Here is a 21,694-nt window from a genome sequence, read left to right as displayed (position 1 = left end):
CACTTCTCGAAGCTCGGAAAGGACTTACAATGGAGGATCGATGCTTACTACATCGATCTGCATGGCAATCAATAACATAGATAGAAGTGCATGTATAGGCTAGTTCTTCTTCTTCCTCCTCCTCCTCCTCCTCCTTCCAATTCTTGGCAGCAACTAGTACCATGTTTCTTGTAGCTTTCTTGGCCTGCATTTCTCAATGCAAAGAAAATCGAAGCTTTTTTCCCTGGCAGTGACGTCTGTACAATTGTCATTTCCATCTCTCTTTCTCTCCTGTGGCTGATGGGCTGGACATCAATGAGAAGCCAAAGGCGTCATCTTTTTCCTCTCCTTTCCCTGTACATGAAGTTGTTCATGAGGTCATGCGTGTGTATGCTGCTGTTGTTTTTTTGCTCCGATCGCCGCTGTGGTCGGCGTCGCCGTTGGCGTCGAGGCGATGAGAGTTAATGTGCTTCTGCCTCTTCCTGTGACGGAGGAAAAGGTTGGAGAAATTAATGGCGGCTCGTCAGTTTCACCCTTCGAATTAAATCTTACGGTTTTGACCTGCCCTCGTATTAACTGCATTTTTTTACTGTCTGAAATCTGAACACTTCTTCAGTTACAGAGAGCTAACGTACTCCAGTAAATTTTGTCACTGTTGGTCGCTATGTTATCCTTCTTCAGATTCTTGATAGCAACCGACTTAACTACCTTTGCCTGACAAGGATGTCAGTTCTGACTACGAGTTCAGAGTTCAGACAAGTTCAGTGAGAATGTGCAATGAGCTACCAGTATGCTAATTTTGCTAATGCTGGGACGTTTGATAGTTATACTCACTGCTACTAGTAGCAAGAGAGGTTTACGCATCCAGTTTTAAAATAATACAGGTGAATGCAATTATGCAACTTTTTTGTTTGGTAGAATTGTAGCACTAGTACTCTCTCTTCACATATTCAGAAATTGATGTACTCCAAGTCACTATTAGTAGTGCAAAAGGATGTACCATCTGAGGAAAGTGATGGAGTGAGCACTTACTCTAGATCAGAAGTAGCATAATGCGTTGGTTAGTGGTTATAATGAGGTTAATGTCTGACGCGTGAGGATACAGGACATGTACTTTGGCTGGTGACGACTCATGGATGCAAACCTTCTGCATTAACTGAACTTGGCTCGATCTGACCAGGAAATTATTGTCTCCACAGACACCGTGCATAGCATTCTAATCTTGTGCTCTCTAAATGCTAAACTGAACCCCACCTCTCCATTTAAAAGACAAGCAAGAATGTCCCTCTGCTAGCCCGGGCAACAGAAATATTCTTAATAGAGAATCGTCAGAGCTTCAGCTGAGTGGTAAATTTTGGCCTCTTTTTATAAACTGCAGCAAGATATATCATATATACAATATAATCCTGAATAAAGGCTACCTACATGCGGTTTAACGGTGTTAACCATGTACAACAGTAACTAGCTCTTCTCAACACAAAACTATGAACAATGCATATGCCAGTTTCTATCTGTATCATCGCTTCCTGCCTGAAACTGTCTTCTTGACAGCACCAACTGAAACCAAGAACTCGTCCAGGGATGAGAGGGTCTTCATGTCATCAGGGGGGAAATAGCTGGCTGCCTTGCCCATGAGAGAGGCAAAGAGGAGAGACAGGCCAGGTGATGCCGGAGAGCGCTCGGGAAGGAACTCATCAAGGAAAGCAAAGGCAGCCAAGAAGTCGGATCGGCTTGCGTTAATTGGAGCTGCGAAGTGAGCCGGGATTATCCTCCTGAATGGCCAGTCTGCAGCAATCCTGTCGACCCAGTCTCTAACCTGCAGAGGCAGACGGTCTCAAACTCTCAATGGTGTAACCTTGCAAGAAATGTCTGATTATGCGAAGTATGAGATACCAAAATGATAACTCAGGAACATCAGAAAGACTACTTGGTGGGATCAGGTTTCCACTGAAGCAATTCAGACATCAGTGTTATGTAAAACTTGTGAGTTAACCAGGGCATAAATTAAGGCACCACACAGAACACATTCCGGAACCATATATCTGCTTCCTATTTGTTCTGGTCTGGGCATGCAACTTCAACGATTATTGACTAAGTCTGAAACACTCATAACCACATTGCAACTGAAGAAGAAAATGCTTCTGACAAGCTGAAGGTCTGAAAACTACTGGCTATGTGGAGTGTCCTGCTGAAAACACTTCTAGTTTTAATCTGTGAACCATAGGGAAACTCTTTAAAACCCTTAAGGAAATATCCACTCATTTCATGCAGGTCATCTAACTGGTTATGAAAAAATAAAAAAAATGACAATATAGATGAATGTGTGATATATCACTACACAAACATGCAAGATCAAATTTGACTTCTATAAATTAAAAAAACAAATATGACTCTGAATACGCTTATAGTAATCAGAGTTTAATTTGTTCTTTTTATTACAACTTATAACTTATAGAGGTCGAATTTGGACATGCATGTTTATGCAAAAACAAGGGAGATGTCCCCTTGAGGGATTAAAACCCATTTCCGCGAACCATTTAGGTCAGATTCGGATGCACAGACTACTCATGATCTGTATAGTTTTAGATGGCAACATATGCTCAAGAAATCAGAACAGAAGAGAAAATTCAACCAGCTATGTAATACTAAGGTTTCCATTCACCACATGAACATACCTTCTCAGGAACTTTGCTAAAAACAAGTGTTTTGACAATGGGAGAAACAATCAATTTCTGTGACATTTGGGCAAAGCTTGCATTTGGTTCCAGAAGATTTGAGGGACCAAGAAATAATATTTGCAGTACCATCCGTTCCCATCCTGTTGTTAGATAAAAAAAGGTTAATGCAATATTCCAATATTATCGACTCCAATAGGTATAGATTATATTCTATGCATAACAAACATTCTGTTCATCAGATGCTTGTGATCTGAACAGAAAATTAAATATCTGAGGACAGGCCCTATAGGAAGATGAATACTGAATATCAGGATTAATGATAATACAGAATAAAGATAACATAACCAATAAGTCATATGGAGTCCATAGGAATGCCTAAAACCCTTATGCTGAAGCTTCACAGAATGGAATTGTCAAACGAGTTTCTAATATACAAAGAGAGAATTTTTAGAATGTCATATATTGAAATCCCAAGCAACAGAAACAACACAATGATACTATCCAAACGAACATTCCTAGTGATGTCACTGCATTTAAACAAGTGCAAACCTTATTGAATTAGCTGAACATGAAAAAGCTTATGTTGATTTCTTTAGGTGTAGCGTGCGTACCGATCTAAGGTGTTACAACACGATGTGTATATTAAAAATATGAGCACTAGATTTCACTAGTTTCAGTGAATTTTCAATTATACTAGCATATTATGTCGGGCGTTCGTGCGCTATAACCATTCTATTTATTTGTTATATGCGTTTACATATTGTTTACAGTAATCAATTAAAATCCGCAATAACAATTAACAATGTAAATAAAAGTGTAAATGAAGAATTACAATTAAGAAAGTTGAAAAGTCAATGGTAGAGAATAAAAATAGTAAGTAAAAAAGTCAATTGTACAGATTATAATTAGTAGAAAGTGTTACTAGAAGACAAACTGACTTATTTTCTTTTAAAATTACATGGAAGATGCACACACACATACATCACTGACATGCACACTATACTCTCACACCCCCTAAGACAATCCTTAACAAATGATTTAAATCAAAGGTGTACTTGTATGTATATTACATTCAAGGATACTAGGATTTAAATCTTGGTGAGTGAAATCATGCATCCTACCATCACATGTAAGTGCTTCTCTAAAAATATATTTATTCCGTTATGTAATAAACGAATTTATATGAAAGCATACCATTTACTGTATTAACGCAAATTTTCCATTCACAATTTAAAGTAAACTTAAATAATTTGTTATAATTTACTGTCATGTTTACCGTTGCATTCATCTTGTACTCACCACTGCATGGCCCACCTATCCTGCTCTTATATTACATTGGTGCTTCCGCTATATATAAGGCTGCGCTTATATATTTGGAGGTAAAATTTATGCTAGCAAGTTTACCGTGACCACTTCATTAGGGTCAAACAAAGACATCATTAAGATGATGTATTAGAATAAGTTGCCATAAGGGTGTTACAATTAATTGTCTTACATAAATCTAATTGCAGTACTTCACCAAAAAAACTAATTGCAGTAAAGGAAAAATAATCCTAAGTATGCACCAGGTGGAAATTCCCTTTTTGGAAATCCATAACTTGTACTACTTATGAATATTTTGTTGTTTTAATTTATAATAATATGGATTGGCATGTACCATAGTGCTGTGCTATACTATTTGTTACGCCATTTTGCAATTTACTGTTAATATACTATTTTTTGATGTAAATTTGGTCATAGGCATAGTTGGCCTTTCAGCCTGTTTAACACATGAGCTGATGATCCAAATTCATTTGCGCTCGTATAAAGGCCACTTCGACGGAGCGAAGCGGAGCTGCGAAGGCCCGTCGCTAGAGGCTTGGGCCAGTATTGTACGATTTGTTGCATTTGGTGGCCCATATTTTTCTGATGACATGGCTGAACGATGTTCTATTTTGGGTTTCACTTTTCACATATAGGGATAGGCCGGCACTAATAGCTGAAATTAGATATCACTGATCAAGCTCACTGCAGTTACCTTTCTGACGGTTCAGTTTGTTGTCCACAACAGGCTCATCTGGTACCTCTTTTCCTTTGCTCAAAATTTTCACTGCCAAGCCGTTCTTGGCAGATGCCAACAATGACTCTTTGCTGATACACTCAGGCGGCTGCCTAGGAACAAAAATTACAGCATCCGTCACCAGCAATGTCCGAGAAGGCTTGTGATAGAAGGCCACCTCAACATAAGGTCCAATCCCTGAAAGCATCAAAACACAGCATTGCACAAAGCTATAAAAGAGATGCATCCATGTACTGATGAAGTAGAACTCCAAATGGTAAGTGACACTACCAACTTCCGGCGAGCTGAGCATCTTCTGCTCGATCTCCCCCGCCCATGGGGTGTCCTCATCCTCGTCTTGGAGTGGCTTGGCCCGGAAAATCCCAAAGAACTCGAGCGGCAGGTTGATTGGCCAGCTCCACTGCCTGGGCGCCACCCATATCTGCGCCCGGGGGAATTTTCTGGTGAATGGCCCGAAGAAGACCTTGTGCTCGTAGGCGAAGGTCGGCAGCACGATGTGCTCCACCGGCGCGTCGAGCTCCTTGAGAAGCTGCAATGAAGGCGGCAACGTACCAGCGACATGAGACGAGGCTGAATCGGAAGGAGTGAGGTGGATGGAGACGGAAGTGTGGGGGGTTGGGATCGGAGCTCGCTTACCTGGATGCACTCCTTGGTCGGCGCGATGGGCGCGTGCACCCAGAGGCCGCCGGACTTGAGCTTGATGACGGTCATGCGGGTGTTCGTGGAGACGCTGCTGAACCCCAGCGCCTGCTCCTGCTCAAACAGCCATATCCTCCCCTTCACCGCCTGCTCATTCGACGCCGCGCAGCCGCGACGGGGAATCAGGGAGATTAGAACGCGCGCTCGCCGGAGAACACAACGAGCTAAGCTAGCCAAGGCGAGCCGTCTACCTCGGTGCGGATGGTCCGGCGGTTGAGGAAGGGCCCGAGCGGGAAGGGGAACCCGGTGAAGTTGAAGTAGAACCGCTCGGCGCCGCTACCCCGCGCGCTCCCCGTCTCGGTGGTGGTGCTGGTGGTGCCAGTGGAGGACGCCGAAACGACGAGTCGTGGCCCGCGGAGCGAGGACACGGAGAGCGCCCGGCGCGTCGTCGCCGCCGCCGCCGCCGCCGCGCGCGGCCGGAGCGGCTGCGGGGCGGTGGATGCCACGGCGGCGGACGCTGCAGCGGCCATCGTCGCCTCGCTGCGTGGGCCGGCCAACCAACCAACCAACTAGATCGGAGTTCGCGGCTGGGGAAATTCCGAAATTCCTCGCGAGCGGCCAGGTCGGATTGGTAGTTATCGCGGCGCGGGCGCACTGGATTTGGGCGTGGGCTACGACGGATGGCTGGATTGGACGACACGTCGCCGCGGCGAGTGGCTGGGAGGCGCCGGTGGGCGGTGGCCGCCGACCCGCCGTGGGGCGGAGGCATGGACGGAGACGAGACGGATTGTTCTAGCGCCGTCTCGGTCGGAACTCGGAAGCCGACACGTGAGTTTCAACTTTCAACGGTTCGGTTACAAAAATTTAAAATTTAAGCATTTAGTACAGCTTATTAAAACTTTATAGTTTTTTATTGGTAACACACGATTAGTCTATAAATAATGCTCCGATAGTTTCACATTTTCACACTTACAGCTGCCTATATATCAAATTTTAAATTTTAATACTTAATTTAGAGCTGACTTATATCAATTTTTTCTCATTGTGGTTTATTTTAAACCATTTACTTTTAAAATCGCTATGAACTTATTTATAAAAGTTTTACCTACAGCTTATTTTCCTACATATAAGCCATAAGTAAAACGATGAGAACCTGAATTGGTGCCAATGACACTTCATATTTTTTTTTCCCATTGTGTTATGAATTGAGTTGAATATTCTTACGGACAACATGTACTCAACCTTTTGATGGATTCATAGTGACATTGTCACGGTGTGAGATTATGTAAACCTTGTGCGAATTTAATTACACTAGACAAATAAAAGATCATATAATCTTAACCGACCGTTCTAGTCGTAGAATGTCATTGCACTTATATCTTATCCAATGAAAGAACTACCCTATGGTTGGAGGGAGAACTCTTCTTCTTCCTCCTTTAGCCCCTCATGGCCTCTCCTCTTTTTCCCTCTCTCGTATATCCTTCTTCTACGGGGATCTAATATGTTGGAGGGGCTCCAGCAACCACGTTGGATCCACCTCTAATCTTATCGAATTTGTTGACTCACTTTGTCTTTCTCTTCATTTTCTTATGTAGTTGTGCTTCTCCAAGCCACTATGTTTTCTTTGTCTTCTTAGTTTGTCCTGTGATTTTGTGACGGTTGGACAATCTTATATATTTAACCTCAATGGTGCTACCTTGTTCTGATCTTACTTCCTTTATACTTGAAGAGCTTTCTACTTTGCTAGAGAAGACATTTTTTCGCTTCCCTCGTTGTCACCCATAGAAGCAAACACAACACCACTTTATTTGTCCCACTATATATTTACCTAGTGCAGGATATGACAATGTCTACTACGAATATGAACATGTCTCATGTTCAAATAGTAATATGTTATGCCATATGTGTACTTAGATAACCATATTTTTTAGGATGGAGGGAGGATCTATCTAGATTATTATATGATGATCGATACATACTAAGAGAACAAACAAACATATGTGTTAAAGAGGAAGAAGATGACCATGGGACATTGGGTTTTGATCATTAGTCGGCTGATCATTACGAAAATACCCAGCCAATAAGTGATAAACCACAACACAACGAAAGACATGTTTGTTTCTGCTTAGAATTACCATAATCTAGCTTATTGAGTCAAATTAGTGTAAGCTGAATTATTATAACTTGAATGGTTATAAGCTACGAGCTATTTGTTTTTCTTGATTATTAGCGATTTAGATTAGTGGGTTTGTAAGGTTAAAAGTTTTGATTCGATTTGATCGGGAGACGAAGAGGTAAAAAAACTAAAAAATGGTAAGACATGTAATTATTTTAAAGTATCCATGGGTGGTAGGACTTAGCTACCAATAAACTAAAAAACATATTTGGATGAGCCAGTGAGACTAGCGTAATAGGATTTAGATTATAATAAGCTATTACAATAATCTAATCATTTATTTTGTATTATTTTTATAATCTAAGTTACAATAAACTAAACTGAAACAAAGAACAAGCCCGATGATGTGATGTGCATGCACTCCATTTTCGAAGGGTGCATGAGTGGCGAAGAGCATAAATAGAACCATGTCAAAAGGGATATTTAACTCTTTGTCACATTTAGATTTAGAATTTAGTCGATATGGCTATTATATATAGGTCTATAGCTTATATGTCACAGACTTCATGTTAAATTTGTAAATATAACACTGTAGCGTGGCAACAATAGAATGCCTCTTTGATTAATCAATCACTTGCTTAGTAGACTGCAAGATGCCGTGCGTACGGATCATTGTATAGATAAATAGTTTGGTACTACGGTTCTATGATTGATCGACCACTTGCTTCTACATTGGAGTAGATGCCTTGCAACGGTTCATAATTCACAACTAGTGTAACTACTAGCTATGTTTTGTAGAAATCCGCATCAAACATGCTGGGATAATATAGCACATGCGTATGCATGCAATTAGTTAATTGCATATGTCAAACTGGCTGCTTAGTTCCAAGTCGAGACAAATCAAGTAATCACAAGGAAGGATATATACACCCACATCACACTGAAAGCGACACAATTACACACAAAAAATGAAGCTGTAAATAATTCGCGAGCTGTGAAATGACAGCTAGCCTAAGCTTAGCTAAGCTACATGACGACGTGTAATGTGTCCGTACGCGACGCGCGCTACTGTTGCTGCACGCGTCGACGCAGGCCGGAGGCCAGTCGCGATAGGTCGGTCAGCCACGCACGACGCCGACGCCGACGCCTGGTCCGTTCCTCATGGCGGCGGCGCCGAACCCGCCGGCGGAGCGGCCGGCGCCGACCGCGACGCTGCGGCTCCTCCGCACGTGCGGCGGCATCATGGTGCCGAGGCGCGCGTCGTCGGCGCCGAACTCGCACGGCGCGTCCTCGTCGATCCGCCCGACCGCCACGCTGCGGCTCCTCACCGGCACGGACGTCGCCGTCGCCGCCGCCGCCTCCGCCTGCCGCTGGGACAGCGCGCGGACGAGCTCGCCGACGTCGTCGTCGCCGCCGCCGCGCCGCGACCTCGAGCTGAACGTCGCGGCCTGCATCGCCCCCGGCGCGAACCCGCCCCGGCCCCCCATGGCGCCCGCGGTGTGCGTCGGCATGTGCCCCGCGCACGCCGACATCTTGCGCACGTACGAGTCGCACGCCCGCGACAGCGCCCGCACCGGCGCGCCCAGCCACCTCCCCAGCTTGCTCCCCGCTGTCCCTGCCGCCTCCCCCTTCTTCATTCTCCCTCCCCCCCTTCTTGTCTTCTCCTCCTCCTCCGGCGACGACGGTCCAGCACGACGAGCTGAGCTGATGATGATCGAGTGATCGATCGATCGATCGCCTTTTCGCCTAGCGGTTTATATAAAGCCGACGCGCGCGGCTGCCGCGCTAGCCTGAAGCCAGATCGATCGGTTCGCGGAAGGTGTGGCCGCTTGCTTTGAACCAGTAGCGCGCTGCGCGCGCACACCAACTCATCATTTTGTAAGGGAAAAAACGGCACGCGCACTGGGCAACACCACCGAGGCCAAGGCCAACCCACCCAACCGCGCAGGTCAAAGGAAACCGGCAAGGAAAATTTCAGCAACCGTGGAGCCAATACCGAGCCTATTGCAACACTCGCTCGGCGGAAATCGTCAAAGTCGCACGCAGTTTGCTGGCAGGTGCACGTCTCGGATTGGGGCCAACTTGCTCATCATGCAGTGGTGAGTGGTGGTAGCATTGGGCTGCCCGACCGGGTTGTGGTACAATTTGGGCAGAAGCAACGCATGTGCAGATGCTCAGCAGGTGGATTATAAAAATGGAACTTGATTGTATTGAGCACACAAGCGTTTAACATGCACATTCGTTTTGCCATAGCGTTTTGGTTCAGTGAACACTTGGAAGGATTTGGTTCTTGGAACTTGCAGTGTGGATATCTTCACCAAAGTCTAGGTGCACATGCGTTTAACTTGCAGTGTGCACACATCAGTGAAACTATCAGCAGCCATAACCCCTTCGTACAGGTACAAAGGTCTTCTTCCTTTTGGCTTATGTTCAATTATCATATTTTTTAAACTACTAAAAGGTGTTTATTATAGTTTGTGCGAGAACTTTCATACATAAGTTATTTTCAAAAAAACAAATAAAACAAAATTTAAATTAATATGCAATTAATTATAAATAATGCCATTAATTAGTCCAGATAAACTTCTGAAAAAATGCCCGAAGCTTTTTTCCACAGCTTAGCCTTTTTAGGATGGATGAAGTAAGCCATTTTATGTCACACATTTAACATGCGTTTATTACACACTTATTACCAATACTCAAAACGATGCACAAGCCGTGACTACTACAACCATGTAACGACCGGCGCCGCATGCAAGCAAGTGCATCTGCGTGCGCGATTCACCAAATTGTCAACCCATGATGGTTCACTTCATCACTTGCCCCATCTTTCCTGGGACAAAGAAAAACACGAAAGTGCCCAACCGCAGCCTCGTTATCCCCCAACTTTAGAACACTTTTCGGGGCTAGCCGGATTGTTTACGTGATCTTAGATATTGTTTTCATCGTGTACGTGACCTTGGGTGTTGTTTCCATGCACTATCCTACACAGCATTTTTATTATTACTAGCACTTCATTTCATTTCATCATTAAATATAATAGCAAATGACGGAATTGTGCTGACCATGGAGGCATGGACCCAGGAACCGTTCGGCTGAAAAAACGTCATTCGTTTTTATCCAAATCAAATGGAGGCGAAGAGACCGGCAAAAGTTCGTGGAACTCTGACGTGGGAGGCGGCGGGCGGACAGAAGAGAGACGAAGTCAAGGCCTGGCCCGTTAGGCCGATGTGAGCACGGGCCGGATTAGAGAAGCCCTCGAATCCACTTTTGCGTTGCGTTTTGTCGTCAAGCCCCAGGTTAGTTTTGGCGCTAGCATAGGTTTTACTAATCAAATCAAAGATTGGTGCGACAGTTGGTAATCATGAGCTTCCGGTGGTATTATACAGAAAATTTTTGAAAAAATATCACGTCAAATGTTTGACCGAACGTTGGAAGGGGTTTTTGGACACGAATGAAAAAAACGAATTTTACGGCTAGCCTGAAAACCGCGAGACAAATCTTTTGAGCTTAATTAATCTGTCATTAGCACATGCTGGTTACTGTAGCACTTATGACTAATCATAGACTAATGAGGCTTAAAAGATTCGTCTCAATATTTTTTCCGTAACTGTAAAATTAGTTTTTTGGTTCATCTATATTTAATGCTTTATTTAGGTATAAAAAATTTGATGTGATATTTTTTTAAAAAAAATTAGGAACAGGGCCTCAGTCCAACCCAACTGAAAGTACTTATTGAAGTTAGCCAACAGTTTAGCATGGCACGTTTTGGTAATAATCGGAACAGAGTTTATGTCAGCTACAGCTATTTTTACTAAGGATCTCTAGCCCTCTAAATTATAATGACCAAGTCGTTCAGATTGTCTTATACTAGATTTTAAATTATTTTCTATCCAAAACTTGTTGTGTATAAGCGTTTATAATAACGTTAAAAAATAACTCAAATTAAATAAGATAATAATTAAACATACATTCGGAAGTTAACCGCGTCAATAGAACTAATAGACCAACAAGCTAGATATCCACTTGCTTGTTAGAAGATATATAGCTTGCAAAATACAACCTTATAATATCGCGGAGTTGTTTGGTTGCTAGTTAAAGTTTCCCTCAGTTTAATACACGTTTAGCATGTAGATCTGATTATGGTCACAAGTTAATCATGGTAAGCTTTCAATTAGTCTCATATATTATAGAGATAACAAGTTATGATAGAATGAGTTAAGGTATTGCATCAATGAATGACTCTCGGATAAATCTCTGAAAGCCTGAAAGGGCTTGATGCCTCACCTACCCCCACATCCGGATGACAAATACGATCACGGCTGTCGCATTCCGATCGGACGGCTCGGAACGCACGAGGCGTCAAACTGACTAATCCACATCGCGGCGTGCGCTCCCCGAGTCCCCGGCTCGGCAGGTCGCCACGCCACCGCCATCGCCATCTCTCTTTTCCCACGCACCCGCACTCGCACGCCCGCACGGCACACGCACGCGCCGATGTCGTGGCTCGCGCGCTCCATCGCGGCGACGCTCTCCTCGCCGCGCGGCGAGCCGGACCCCGACGCCGACGCCGACGAGCCCGAGCGCGCCGGCGCGGACGACGGGGCGGCGGGCTCCTCCTCTCCGCGCGGCCCCGGCGCTGACCCCGAGGAGGAGGAGCCCGACACTCCGAGCCGCGGCGTCAAGGACGACATCTCCGAGCTCACCGAGACCCTCACGAGCCGGCTCTGGGGCGTCGCCTCCTTCCTCGCGCCGCCTCCGACGGAGTCCTCCACCCCGCGCGGGGTGGCTCGTGGGGAGGAGGAGGAGGAGGAGGAGGAGGGTAGTGATGGTGAGGAGTCCGCGCAGTCCCCGCGGATCGCGGGGATCCGGAGCGATCTGGCGGAGATCGGGGGGAGGGTGAGGAGCGGCATCTCGATGCTGCAGAGCAACAAGGCTGTGGCGGAGATATCCAAGATCGCGTCCTCGCTGCTGCCATTTGGGCAAGGGGATGCGGACGAGGGGGAGCCTGTCGCTGGCGCGACTGAGGAGGTGGTGGTGTTCGTGAGGCACATCTCGACCAGGCCCGAGACGTGGCTCGATTTCCCCCTGTTCATCAGTGAGCGCTATGCTGATGGTAAGATTTACTGCCTGTGACGTCTTGACTTGTATATTTTTGGTGCATTAGGGATGAAATGGATTAGCCCTTGCGGTCTCAATTCGAGCGAATTTGGTTGGGATTGGTGGGAAGATAATTCAGTAGAGTTGGGAAACCAGGATACGTTTGCTGTGACCTTACGATTTCTTAGGAGACTTTTAGCTGTGTGATATCAACTCGAGCAAATTGCAGAAAGCGTGATTAATATTTTACGTATAAGACCAGTAGCAACTTGTAAAGTGTAGAAGCTGGGCGTGATGATGCCTACATGTTCTGTGGAAAACGGTCTAGTTATACTGAAACTGAATTGCTAGTCCAGATTTTGGATTCGTGCACATTGCTTGATAAGAGACAACCAGTTTTTTATTCCTAGGTTTTACATTTTTAGTAGATAGCCATTCCTTTGTTGGAGTTGGGATATTCCTCGGAATGGCTAGCTACCAGAAAACAGAGTCATATGTGCATGTGCCCTAATATGTGACTCAACAGTAGGGAGATATGAATTAATTATGGAAATTCAGAAGTACTAGTAATTTCATTGACAGGAGGCCTTAGTTCCAGTAGGAAATGAAGTAGATTAAGTCTAAGACCACACTGGATTATGTAACTAATAATTTCAATGACAATAGAGCTTAGTTCCATGCAAGAAATGAATTAGATTAAGATCAGATTGGATTCTGAAATTACTACTAATTCCAATGACAAGATGGCTTAGTTCCACGCAACAAATGAAGCAGATAAGATCACACCGGGTTTGAAATTTCATTATGTTTCTATTGAATGATACTCACTCCGTTTTATATTATATAAGATGTTTTGCCTCTACATAGATTCTTCCATGGATCAATGAGTATATTTTATATATGTGTCCAGATTCATTAGCATTCATATGAATCTAGGAATGATGTGAAACGGGGGTAATTACAAACTTATTATGGTGTATCAATGCAAGCCTATATTTTGCAAGTGTCTCATCCTTCTTTTGTACAATGTCCATCTGAGGATCTGCAATTTTTCATATGCTTAAATTTGGATAGTTCTGTTATGAATTCATCTTTGAAATCTATATATGTCTCAAGATATCACTTATTTTGTTAGAAGGTAGTAATTTGTTTAATAGAGATTTAAACAGCAGCTTCCTAAATACTTTATGGCCTTTTTAAAAATCCAGCTTTCTTTGAGAATCAAAGCTGCAAAAGAAAAGAATCTCACTACTACTTTACATTGTGCAGTATAACATGCAATACTGTATGCTAACATCATGATCTAACTAATCTGTTATTTTAATAGACTTTGAACTTTCGGATGCTCAGTATGTACATGCATTAGCCATGGAGCACCTTGTGCCAAGCCTGTCAGATATAAAAGTTGCCATTTGCTCTACTGATATGAGTGAAGCATGTTTCTGGAAGATCTATTTTGTGCTTCTGTACTCAAAACTCAACAAGCAAGACGCTGAACTTCTTTCAACGCCACGGGTAATTTCATTATCGTGCAATTAATATATATACTCCTTTACATGTGAAATAACTATTTTGATGACATAGTCAACACATACATGATACAGATTGTGCCTAGAATGGATTACCCTCAACTACTGTTATTTGCAGGGGTGATGCTGGTAGTCCAAGGACTTGGGCCTCCTGGTCCGAGGCCTGGGACTAAAGGCCCATTAGTAGTGCCCATTTCCACCATAGCTAGGCAAAGGCAGCTCAAAGTAGTAGGCTGGCCTGGGCCTTGGACGGTATCTAGGTCCGTCCCTTATGTTGATAAACACAAATAAATTGGAGGGGGTAGTATACCCAGTACCCCCTAACTTAAATTCAGCTTTAATTTGACTAGCTGGCTGCATTTTCAGTCCTTGTGTTGTAACATAGCCTGTTTCTTCCTTATCTTCCATTTTCTGATGCCATGGTTTGTCTGATTCCGCTTCAAACATTCTCTTCCATTCAGATCCTACAAGCAAGGGAGGAATTGCTGCAAAGTTTACAGACTAAAAATAAACGAGTATCTGAGGTTCCGGGCAAAGGGGAATCATCAAAAACTGTGAATATGTTTTCCGCCCCTGCTGAAGAGAAAGTGATACAGCCTTCAAGCATTGAAAACAAAGCTGGAACACCAGAGATTTCATCGTTCGAAGAACCTACTTCTGATATCTCACCAGATATAGAGGCTGAAAAGTTCCCCATTGAAACCACTGAGGTGGAAATAGTTGACAAGTCGGTAATTGAAGAAGAGTTGTCAGTGAAAAATGAAACCAAGAGTTCACCCATCGAGTCCAAAATTCATGCTGAGACTGATGATGATGAAGTTGATGAATGGCCTGATGACGATGATGATGCAGATGAGGTGGTTGGCACAGCAGGCAATAGAACTTCACTGGGACAGGAGGAAGACGTATCGTTCAGTGACCTGGAAGATGACGATGACGATGGCAATAAAGGGATAGCGAAGTAACTAGGCAAGCTCAAGGTCTGGTCCCAGACTCCCAGTGCAATCATCACTTTCCGACAGTCCCATAAGCACATGCTGGGCTTCATCTCAGTAGCGGCACATACGCATTAAGGGATCATTACTTTGTTTATTATTAGGCCCTTAAAGTGAAGAACTCCAAACTGGCTCGGTCTCGGATACCCTGAATGAATTTAGAGCCGTAATGATAGGCATGCCTCAGCTCGTGTAAGTGCTGATGGTGACCACATCTGTATTATTGACCTATCTGTCTGTACATAAAGCCCTTTGGCCGTGCTGTATAACCAAGCCACACACCACTGTGTTGATCTGAAGTTTCGTTGTCGCTGCTCTTTTCGTACGACAAAAGTCTACACCGTGTGTTCACCCGTACTTTGGATTATCATGTTTGAGATCCCCAATATCCGCTTCAATAATGCTAATCATCCACACGTGACCACCGAGCGTTGAGTAACCCAGTGGCCAACTACTCGTGCAGTAAAATTTGTCAAGAGAAGTGCAACAGCGAGGGCGGGACTGTGAGCCTGTGAGGCTGGAGACGCTGTAGCTTTTCCGCCTTTTCGGTGGAGGCTGTTCTTGCTTGGCGGTTGCTGGGTTGGGGACTCCGAGCCGACCGCGCCAACGATGATGGACACACGGCACGGCCCCGTCTCCGCGCGGCGGCATGTCTCCCCCGTGCGTTCGCCAGCAGGCGCCGCAGCAGCCAGCCCGCCCCGTGGAGCGGCAGAAAACAAACCGGGTCACCCGTACGATCCGCGCGCATCTGCGGCGCACGCGGACGCGGCCACGGCTGCTCGTGTGGTAACTGGTGGTAAGTTGGTAACGCATCTGTGAACAGACAGCAGCGAGCATCATCTGTCTCGGCGCGGGGGCAGCGTGAGATGGAGCCCATGTGATCCACCACGCGGCGCATCTGGAACACGCATGGGCGTCGCGCCCCCCACCACCAAATCCGCACCTGACGCCGGTGGCTGCGCCTGTCTTCCCCCGCGTGCGTCGCGCCGGCGCCGGCGCGCTTGCAGTCAAACGCGGCCAAAGCAGATACAAGGGACGGGACGAGGCCGACGCCGATGCCCGATCACATGGGGGCACCCGTTGCTTTCAGGTCGAAAGACTTCTTCTTCTTCTCCCCAGTTGCCAGTACGAGATCGCGGCCGGTGATAGCGTATGAAAAAACAAGAGGATTGTAAGTTTTGTAACGGGCCGATGGCACGTCGGTGTCACGGCGACATGCTTTCGAGGAGAACTCGGCACCCGGGGAAGGGAAAGTGTGGTCTGATTATGTCCTGGATCTCGGAGAGCGGTGGAGTCCCTTTCCTCGCGAGAATCGGAGCCATGTGCCCTGTCTACGCTCGCCACCGGCGAGCATTTTCATAGCATTTTTCCTATCACGTCTCCAGGAAACAAAAGTGCTTTTCAATGCTTGCTGGCTCCTGAATCCTGATACATAGTGAGTGAAAGTTGTCTGGTTTTTCTACTTTGGATCAGCAGAAGATGGAGAAGAATCACTGATTAAACTGAAGAGTTCTCTAAGAATATTCTGAAGAAGATGGTAGGTAAGAGGCTAGAAGGATGAAGATAATACAAGAGTGTGTGCATTGCAGTCCAACAGAACTATAGTAATTGGCTTCTGATGTCAAAACACCAGTTGGAAGGTTAGGAGAACATGCACCATCAGGCAACATGCCAAACAAGATAAGAGGTCACTGGTATTTCCTATTTGCCTCCACATGGACTGTTGCAATTGAAGGAGCACACTTGGGCGTACTTGTCCTTTTCAATGATAGTAACAGAAATCAAAACAACCTGGCCCAGCCAATGCACATGACAAACCCAAAGACAGCATGGAGCAAGACCCCTTAATGAGGGGCTCCATTTGTGAGCAAGGTAAAAGTTTTTTGAGAACATACTAAACACCATTCACAAAAAAAGACAGAAGGACACACAAGATGATGGATGTTCTGAACAAGTGATCAATTCTATATACTGGATGAAAAGGACAGTCTGACATGTATATGGATACTCAAGGTAATTGATCAAAGTACATGGTAGAAACATGTATCATCTTCATTTGAAGGTAAAGTTTGTTAAGAGAGAAGAACCCACCTAGGCACAAAAGATTCTTACAAAAGAATTGCCTGAAAGAATAAAAGCATCTCACAGGCTTAATCCAAACTATATCTATCTACACCTCCACAGTTCAGTATATGTGATGAATCTCAACCCCTAGAATAGGGATCAAAGCTTCCACGTGTAAGCATCGAACATTGCATCTCTTCCCTTTACAAAGAGCCCTTTGATGCTTGCAAAGTGTTTTCTTTCAAACAAAAAAGAACCCATTAAACTCTTCATTTTCTGTCACTCCACTTGCTCACCAATTAGGTCCAGACCAACAACCAAGAATGAAACCCCTTGGAACAGAAGGAAGTAGAAATGGATACCCTGCGCAGATAACAAACTGCGAGCTGCTGCTGTTAACAGGAGGAAAGAAAGTGCCAGTTCCTTTCTGTAGATCCTATTGTGCTTCTTCTTCTTGGAGTCCTTTTTAGGATTTGACTCCTCCTTTGTTAGTGCGTCAAGATTGGGAGCAGATCCTACTCTTTGCTGCTTAGAGTGTTTCTCAACTAGCCCAAGGAGATCACCCTCTGAAGAACGACCTGATTTCTTGGTGACAACCCACTCATAGGCACTCCCGAGCTGGAACAAACCAGAAATCATGGCATTGAACTTGGTTACGGACATAGTGTTCTCGAAAAGAAGGTATGGGACAATGAATGGAAAAGATTTCGGGGCTGGGAGGATGTTCAGGATGGACATTGTAGCTGGAATGTAGCATACAACCCATGCAGGAAGCTCAGCTTCAGGAACGAACATTGTCATGGGAAGAATGACACAGAAAAGTGTGAATGAATAGAAGGGTAGGATGAGCTTGCGGAGGAGGAAGAAAAGGAATATGAGGTTGCACTTCTTCCAGAACCCAATCTGCAGTAGAAAGTAGCCAGCAATATTAGGCTAATTATCCAATGAAACAGTGTATATAAACTGCAGGCTAATAGGTCAAACTCAAAAACAAAGAAGGGATAAAAAAAACTTTATTACATGTCTTGAATAAGATTGTAATAGGTTGTTTAATGATTTCAATCAAGTGAACCGACATGGAATTTTTATGGATATTGGTAACTTGCATGAGTGGTTAGCAACTCAGCATCTTGTTCAATCTTCTTATATTGTACTTCAATATAAGATAATATGCATAAAGTTTGCCCATAAATGTAAAAAGGGTTCTCTGGTAGATGCTTCTCAACAACTACCTCATATTGTAAGTTATCTCATTAAACCCATAAGGCCATAACATATTGGGAAAGGGACTTTGGGAAAGAAACTACATTTACCGAATGTTATAGCTACATGCATTGCTAGAAATTTTAGCTTTCACGGTGCCTACAGAGAAAAAGAAAGCATCGTACCTTAGATTTTATAATGTCCACAAAGCAGAGTCTAAACAACTGCATGGGACCTGAGTGCCACCTGTGTTGCTGTTTTCTGTACGCTTCATATGATTCTGGCAACTCACATTGACACTGCAAGGGAAGTCACATGAATTAAATTATGAGTCTTTAACCTTTACACAATGCAGATTCTGCTTAGGCCACGATGAAACTATTGATTGTACCTCAACATCATTCAGGAAGAGAAACTTCCATCCCTTAAGATGTGCTCGGACTGCAATATCCATATCCTCCACTGTTGTTCTCTCCATCCAGCCACCAGAATCCTCAAGCGCCTTAATTCTCCAAACTCCAGCAGTCCCATTAAATCCAAAGAAGTTGAGGAATGCCCCATTCACCTGCTGCTCCACCTCAAAGTGGAAACACAAATTTACATTCTGTAGTCTAGTCAACAAGTTCTCATCCTTGTTTACAAAAGACCATCTTGCCTGAACCAACCCTACATCGTCCTTTCCCTGGAAATTCAGCATTCAAGATGTCAGAAAATACAGCTAGTCATATGGTACGACAGCCAGGATTGTTCAGTCGGTCAAACCTTGAAATGTGGTATGGTTCGCTTCAGGAAATCGGCTTGAGGTTGGAAATCAGCATCAAATATGACAACAAACTCATAATCCTTCACGTAACTGCAGTTCATGGCTGATTTAAGGTTTCCAGCCTTGTAGCCATCCCGGATCACCCGGTGCCGGTATATGATGCGCACACCCTCCCGCTGCCATTTCTCCACCTCCTCCTTGATCAGTGCAGAAGTGGTAGCATCATCAGAATCGTCCAACACCTGAACCAAGAAGTTTGACTTTGGATAGTCCAGGTTGCAAACTGCCCCAATAGATTGCTGGTACACCTGCAAACATCCAGATGAAAGGAGTTAATTAAATTGGCCTAGCCTCCTAAATAATTGACCGTCAGATTTCCAAACTGCGCGTAGTAGCAGACAAGTTCACTCTAATCTTAAAAGGAGTACGCTATTCTGCCAGTTTGATGCTCAGTTAACTTGTAATCTCGTTGACGACAACATCCAGACATATAGTTGGGACAATAAGTATGCTTGAAAGGTACGACACCCAACGGCAAAATTCAACCTTAAAAACACCAAATTCTGTTCTTGTTATACGGAGTGGTAGTGTAGTGAGCAAGCAAGATTACAAATTTACAACCACTAAAAACTTCAGAAGCCATCGAACTTGTTGTTAATGCGGCACATGCACGGGTCAAAGAGGAACACAGGTCAAAAGATCCAAACCAATCCAATGCTGTCTACACAAAACCCAAATCCCCAAACAGCAGAATCCTCCAGCTCAATTCGTGCACGAGAGAACTAGGATCATAGCTCCAAACCCCAATTGCAGCTAAAAAAACGAATCTTTTGATCCAGGAAGATACGGATGTAGCAAGAGAATGAACAGTCAATCTGAAAATTCCAACTTAGAGAGCATTCTCCCGACAGAAGCAAGAGGCAATGGAGCAAATGATTGGGGTTTTACTTTGAGCTTACCTCTCTCTCGTTGCACATGGGAATCTGGACGAGCACCATTGGGTAGTCGTCGGTGGCAGCCTCGACGTCCGGCTTGCCGGCGGCCTGCGGCACGGGCTTGATGCCCTTGAACCTGATCCAGAAGCAGCCGAGGCAGAGGACGAGGCGGTCGATGCTCTGGATCAAGAAGAGCACGACGCACGCGTTGGTCAAGAACTGCAGCGGCGGCGCGAGGTACTCTAGGCGGAAGCGCATCCAGCCGGCGTAGGAGGCGGCGAAGAGGCCGTCCACGGCGAGGAGCGACGTCACCTCCTCGAGGTGCCAGCCCTGGAGGTAGGCGGCGACCTCGACGGCGAGCAGCAGCAGGGCCAGCACGAGGAACACCCGGATGCAGCCGTAGAAGCGCGTGCGCAGCGCCGTGTTCTCCCCCGGCGCGGCGTCGGAGTCCGTCCGCCCCGCCGCCACCCTCCGCCGCGCGGCGGAGGCGACGGCGAGCGCCGCCGACGCCGCGCCCGTCAACCGCCCCGCGGCGCGGTGCGCCTTGAGCAGCAGCACCCACGTGATCTGGCGCGCGTTCTTGCCGCGCCCGGCCTTGCCCGCCCCCGCCGGCGACCCCGGCGCCACCTCCGCCGCCTCCACCTCGGAGATGGACCAGTTCGGGTTCTCCATCTTCACCACCACCGGCGTGCCACCCCCATTGCCGACTCCACCGCCGCTCCTCCCCCACCACGACGGCGCCATTGCCCCCACACAACCTCGCACCACCTCAACACCTCCCTCCACTCAACCCAACCAACCAACCAAACCAACCTCTCCTCCTCCTCCTCCTCCTTCTCCTCCTCCGGCCTCACCTACTCATCAAGAACCTCAACCTTAATAGCCCGGCCACCGCGGCAGCAGAGAAGATGCAGCAGGCCACGAGCAGAAGAACAGCTCACCACGTCGTCGGTCTAGGCCAGGCCGGACGGGAGCGAGCTTCCCCTCGCCTGCTTTATTTATTCCTAGTCTCCTCCTCGTCTCGTCTCCCCCCCGGAATAAAAAAGCCTTCTTTTGGCGCTCGCTCTCGCTCCCCCACACACACAGCCACAGTGACGAGGAGGCGGTTAAAAGCTGCCGTCTTTGCAGCTCAGCTCGGCGAACTCAACACGGTGAAACGAGCTGGTGGTGGATGGATGGATGGATGCCATGCATGCTTGCGTGCACGGACGCTGCGCCGCTGCTTCTTCCTGAACACAACGATGAAACCGCGTCGTGTTGACGAGATTAACCGAGCCGCGGTTTGGTCGGTTGGGGCTCTCGTGCGTGCCGCCGGATGGGCTCGCACGTCGTCTCGTTCTCGTTGCGTGCGGTTGCGGCTGCGCCCCTGGCGCGCTGTCGGTGGCGGCCACAGCTAAGCGAGTACTACCACCACGCCGCGTCGCCGCAGAATTATCCCTCCGGCCGCCGCCGCCGACGGTCAAAACGGCCGAATCGCCGGAATTTTTCTCGCTCTCCTTTTCTCTCTCTCCCCCATTGATGGGCATCAACGAACTCGGTCGCTAGTTAATTATTTGCTGATTAAACGAGAGTTTTTTTTAAAAAACAATTGATCGTGTCAGACGCGGATGCACGGGGCATCGCATCGTGGAAGG

The 21,694-nt window shown here is 45.9% G+C and overlaps 4 protein-coding genes across 4 annotated transcripts; 1 reads left to right on the top strand and 3 right to left on the bottom strand.

Moving 5' to 3' along the window:
* Positions 1-1,235: 1,235 nt before the first annotated feature.
* LOC102720710 lies at positions 1,236-5,945 on the bottom strand. Its single transcript, XM_040524709.1, has 6 exons — positions 5,607-5,945; positions 5,353-5,502; positions 4,987-5,245; positions 4,675-4,893; positions 2,655-2,797; positions 1,236-1,795 (listed from the first exon to the last, which is right to left on the bottom strand). The coding sequence occupies exons 1-6, from the start codon at positions 5,883-5,885 to the stop codon at positions 1,496-1,498; spliced, it is 1,350 nt and encodes a 449-aa protein (XP_040380643.1). The 5' UTR covers positions 5,886-5,945; the 3' UTR covers positions 1,236-1,495.
* Positions 5,946-8,589: 2,644 nt separating this feature from the next.
* LOC121054569 lies at positions 8,590-9,237 on the bottom strand. Its single transcript, XM_040524702.1, has one exon. The coding sequence runs from the start codon at positions 9,106-9,108 to the stop codon at positions 8,590-8,592; it is 519 nt and encodes a 172-aa protein (XP_040380636.1). The 5' UTR covers positions 9,109-9,237.
* A 2,731-nt stretch (positions 9,238-11,968) lies between these two features.
* Positions 11,969-15,420, top strand: LOC102702563. Its single transcript, XM_006654572.3, has 3 exons — positions 11,969-12,587; positions 13,899-14,086; positions 14,562-15,420. The coding sequence occupies exons 1-3, from the start codon at positions 11,969-11,971 to the stop codon at positions 15,063-15,065; spliced, it is 1,311 nt and encodes a 436-aa protein (XP_006654635.2). The 3' UTR covers positions 15,066-15,420.
* A 1,619-nt stretch (positions 15,421-17,039) lies between these two features.
* On the bottom strand, positions 17,040-21,195 carry LOC102720433 (probable xyloglucan glycosyltransferase 7). The gene is made up of 5 exons (XM_040524318.1): positions 20,085-21,195; positions 19,125-19,433; positions 18,754-19,044; positions 18,548-18,661; positions 17,040-18,062 (listed from the first exon to the last, which is right to left on the bottom strand). The coding sequence occupies exons 1-5, from the start codon at positions 20,802-20,804 to the stop codon at positions 17,439-17,441; spliced, it is 2,058 nt and encodes a 685-aa protein (XP_040380252.1). The 5' UTR covers positions 20,805-21,195; the 3' UTR covers positions 17,040-17,438.
* Between the last annotated feature and the right edge of the window lie 499 nt (positions 21,196-21,694).

The sequence above is a fragment of the Oryza brachyantha genome, chromosome 5, assembly GCF_000231095.2.
Source record: "Oryza brachyantha chromosome 5, ObraRS2, whole genome shotgun sequence".
NCBI classification, from domain to species: domain Eukaryota; kingdom Viridiplantae; phylum Streptophyta; class Magnoliopsida; order Poales; family Poaceae; genus Oryza; species Oryza brachyantha.
Note: the sequence above shows the minus strand (reverse complement) of the source record. Positions and strands in the feature narration are given on the sequence as shown.

Bases quoted from the DNA above. Each gene is read 5' to 3' on its own strand.
- LOC102720710 (XM_040524709.1), bottom strand. From the start codon at position 5,885: ATGGCCGCTGCAGCGTCCGCCGCCGTGGCATCCACCGCCCCGCAGCCG. The intron at 5,503-5,606 runs GTAGACGGCTCG...TCGAATGAGCAG, and splicing joins GCCGGACCATCCGCACCGAG to GCGGTGAAGGGGAGGATATG. The intron at 1,796-2,654 runs GTATGTTCATGT...CTGCCTCTGCAG, and splicing joins TTAGCAAAGTTCCTGAGAAG to GTTAGAGACTGGGTCGACAG.
- LOC121054569 (XM_040524702.1), bottom strand. From the start codon at position 9,108: ATGAAGAAGGGGGAGGCGGCAGGGACAGCGGGGAGCAAGCTGGGGAGG.
- LOC102702563 (XM_006654572.3), top strand. From the start codon at position 11,969: ATGTCGTGGCTCGCGCGCTCCATCGCGGCGACGCTCTCCTCGCCGCGC. The intron at 12,588-13,898 runs GTAAGATTTACT...TTATTTTAATAG, and splicing joins CAGTGAGCGCTATGCTGATG to ACTTTGAACTTTCGGATGCT. The intron at 14,087-14,561 runs GTAATTTCATTA...TCTTCCATTCAG, and splicing joins AACTTCTTTCAACGCCACGG to ATCCTACAAGCAAGGGAGGA.
- LOC102720433 (XM_040524318.1), bottom strand. From the start codon at position 20,804: ATGGCGCCGTCGTGGTGGGGGAGGAGCGGCGGTGGAGTCGGCAATGGG. The intron at 19,434-20,084 runs GTAAGCTCAAAG...GGATGTTTGCAG, and splicing joins CCATGTGCAACGAGAGAGAG to GTGTACCAGCAATCTATTGG. The intron at 18,063-18,547 runs GTACGATGCTTT...TTTCTACTGCAG, and splicing joins TGGACATTATAAAATCTAAG to ATTGGGTTCTGGAAGAAGTG.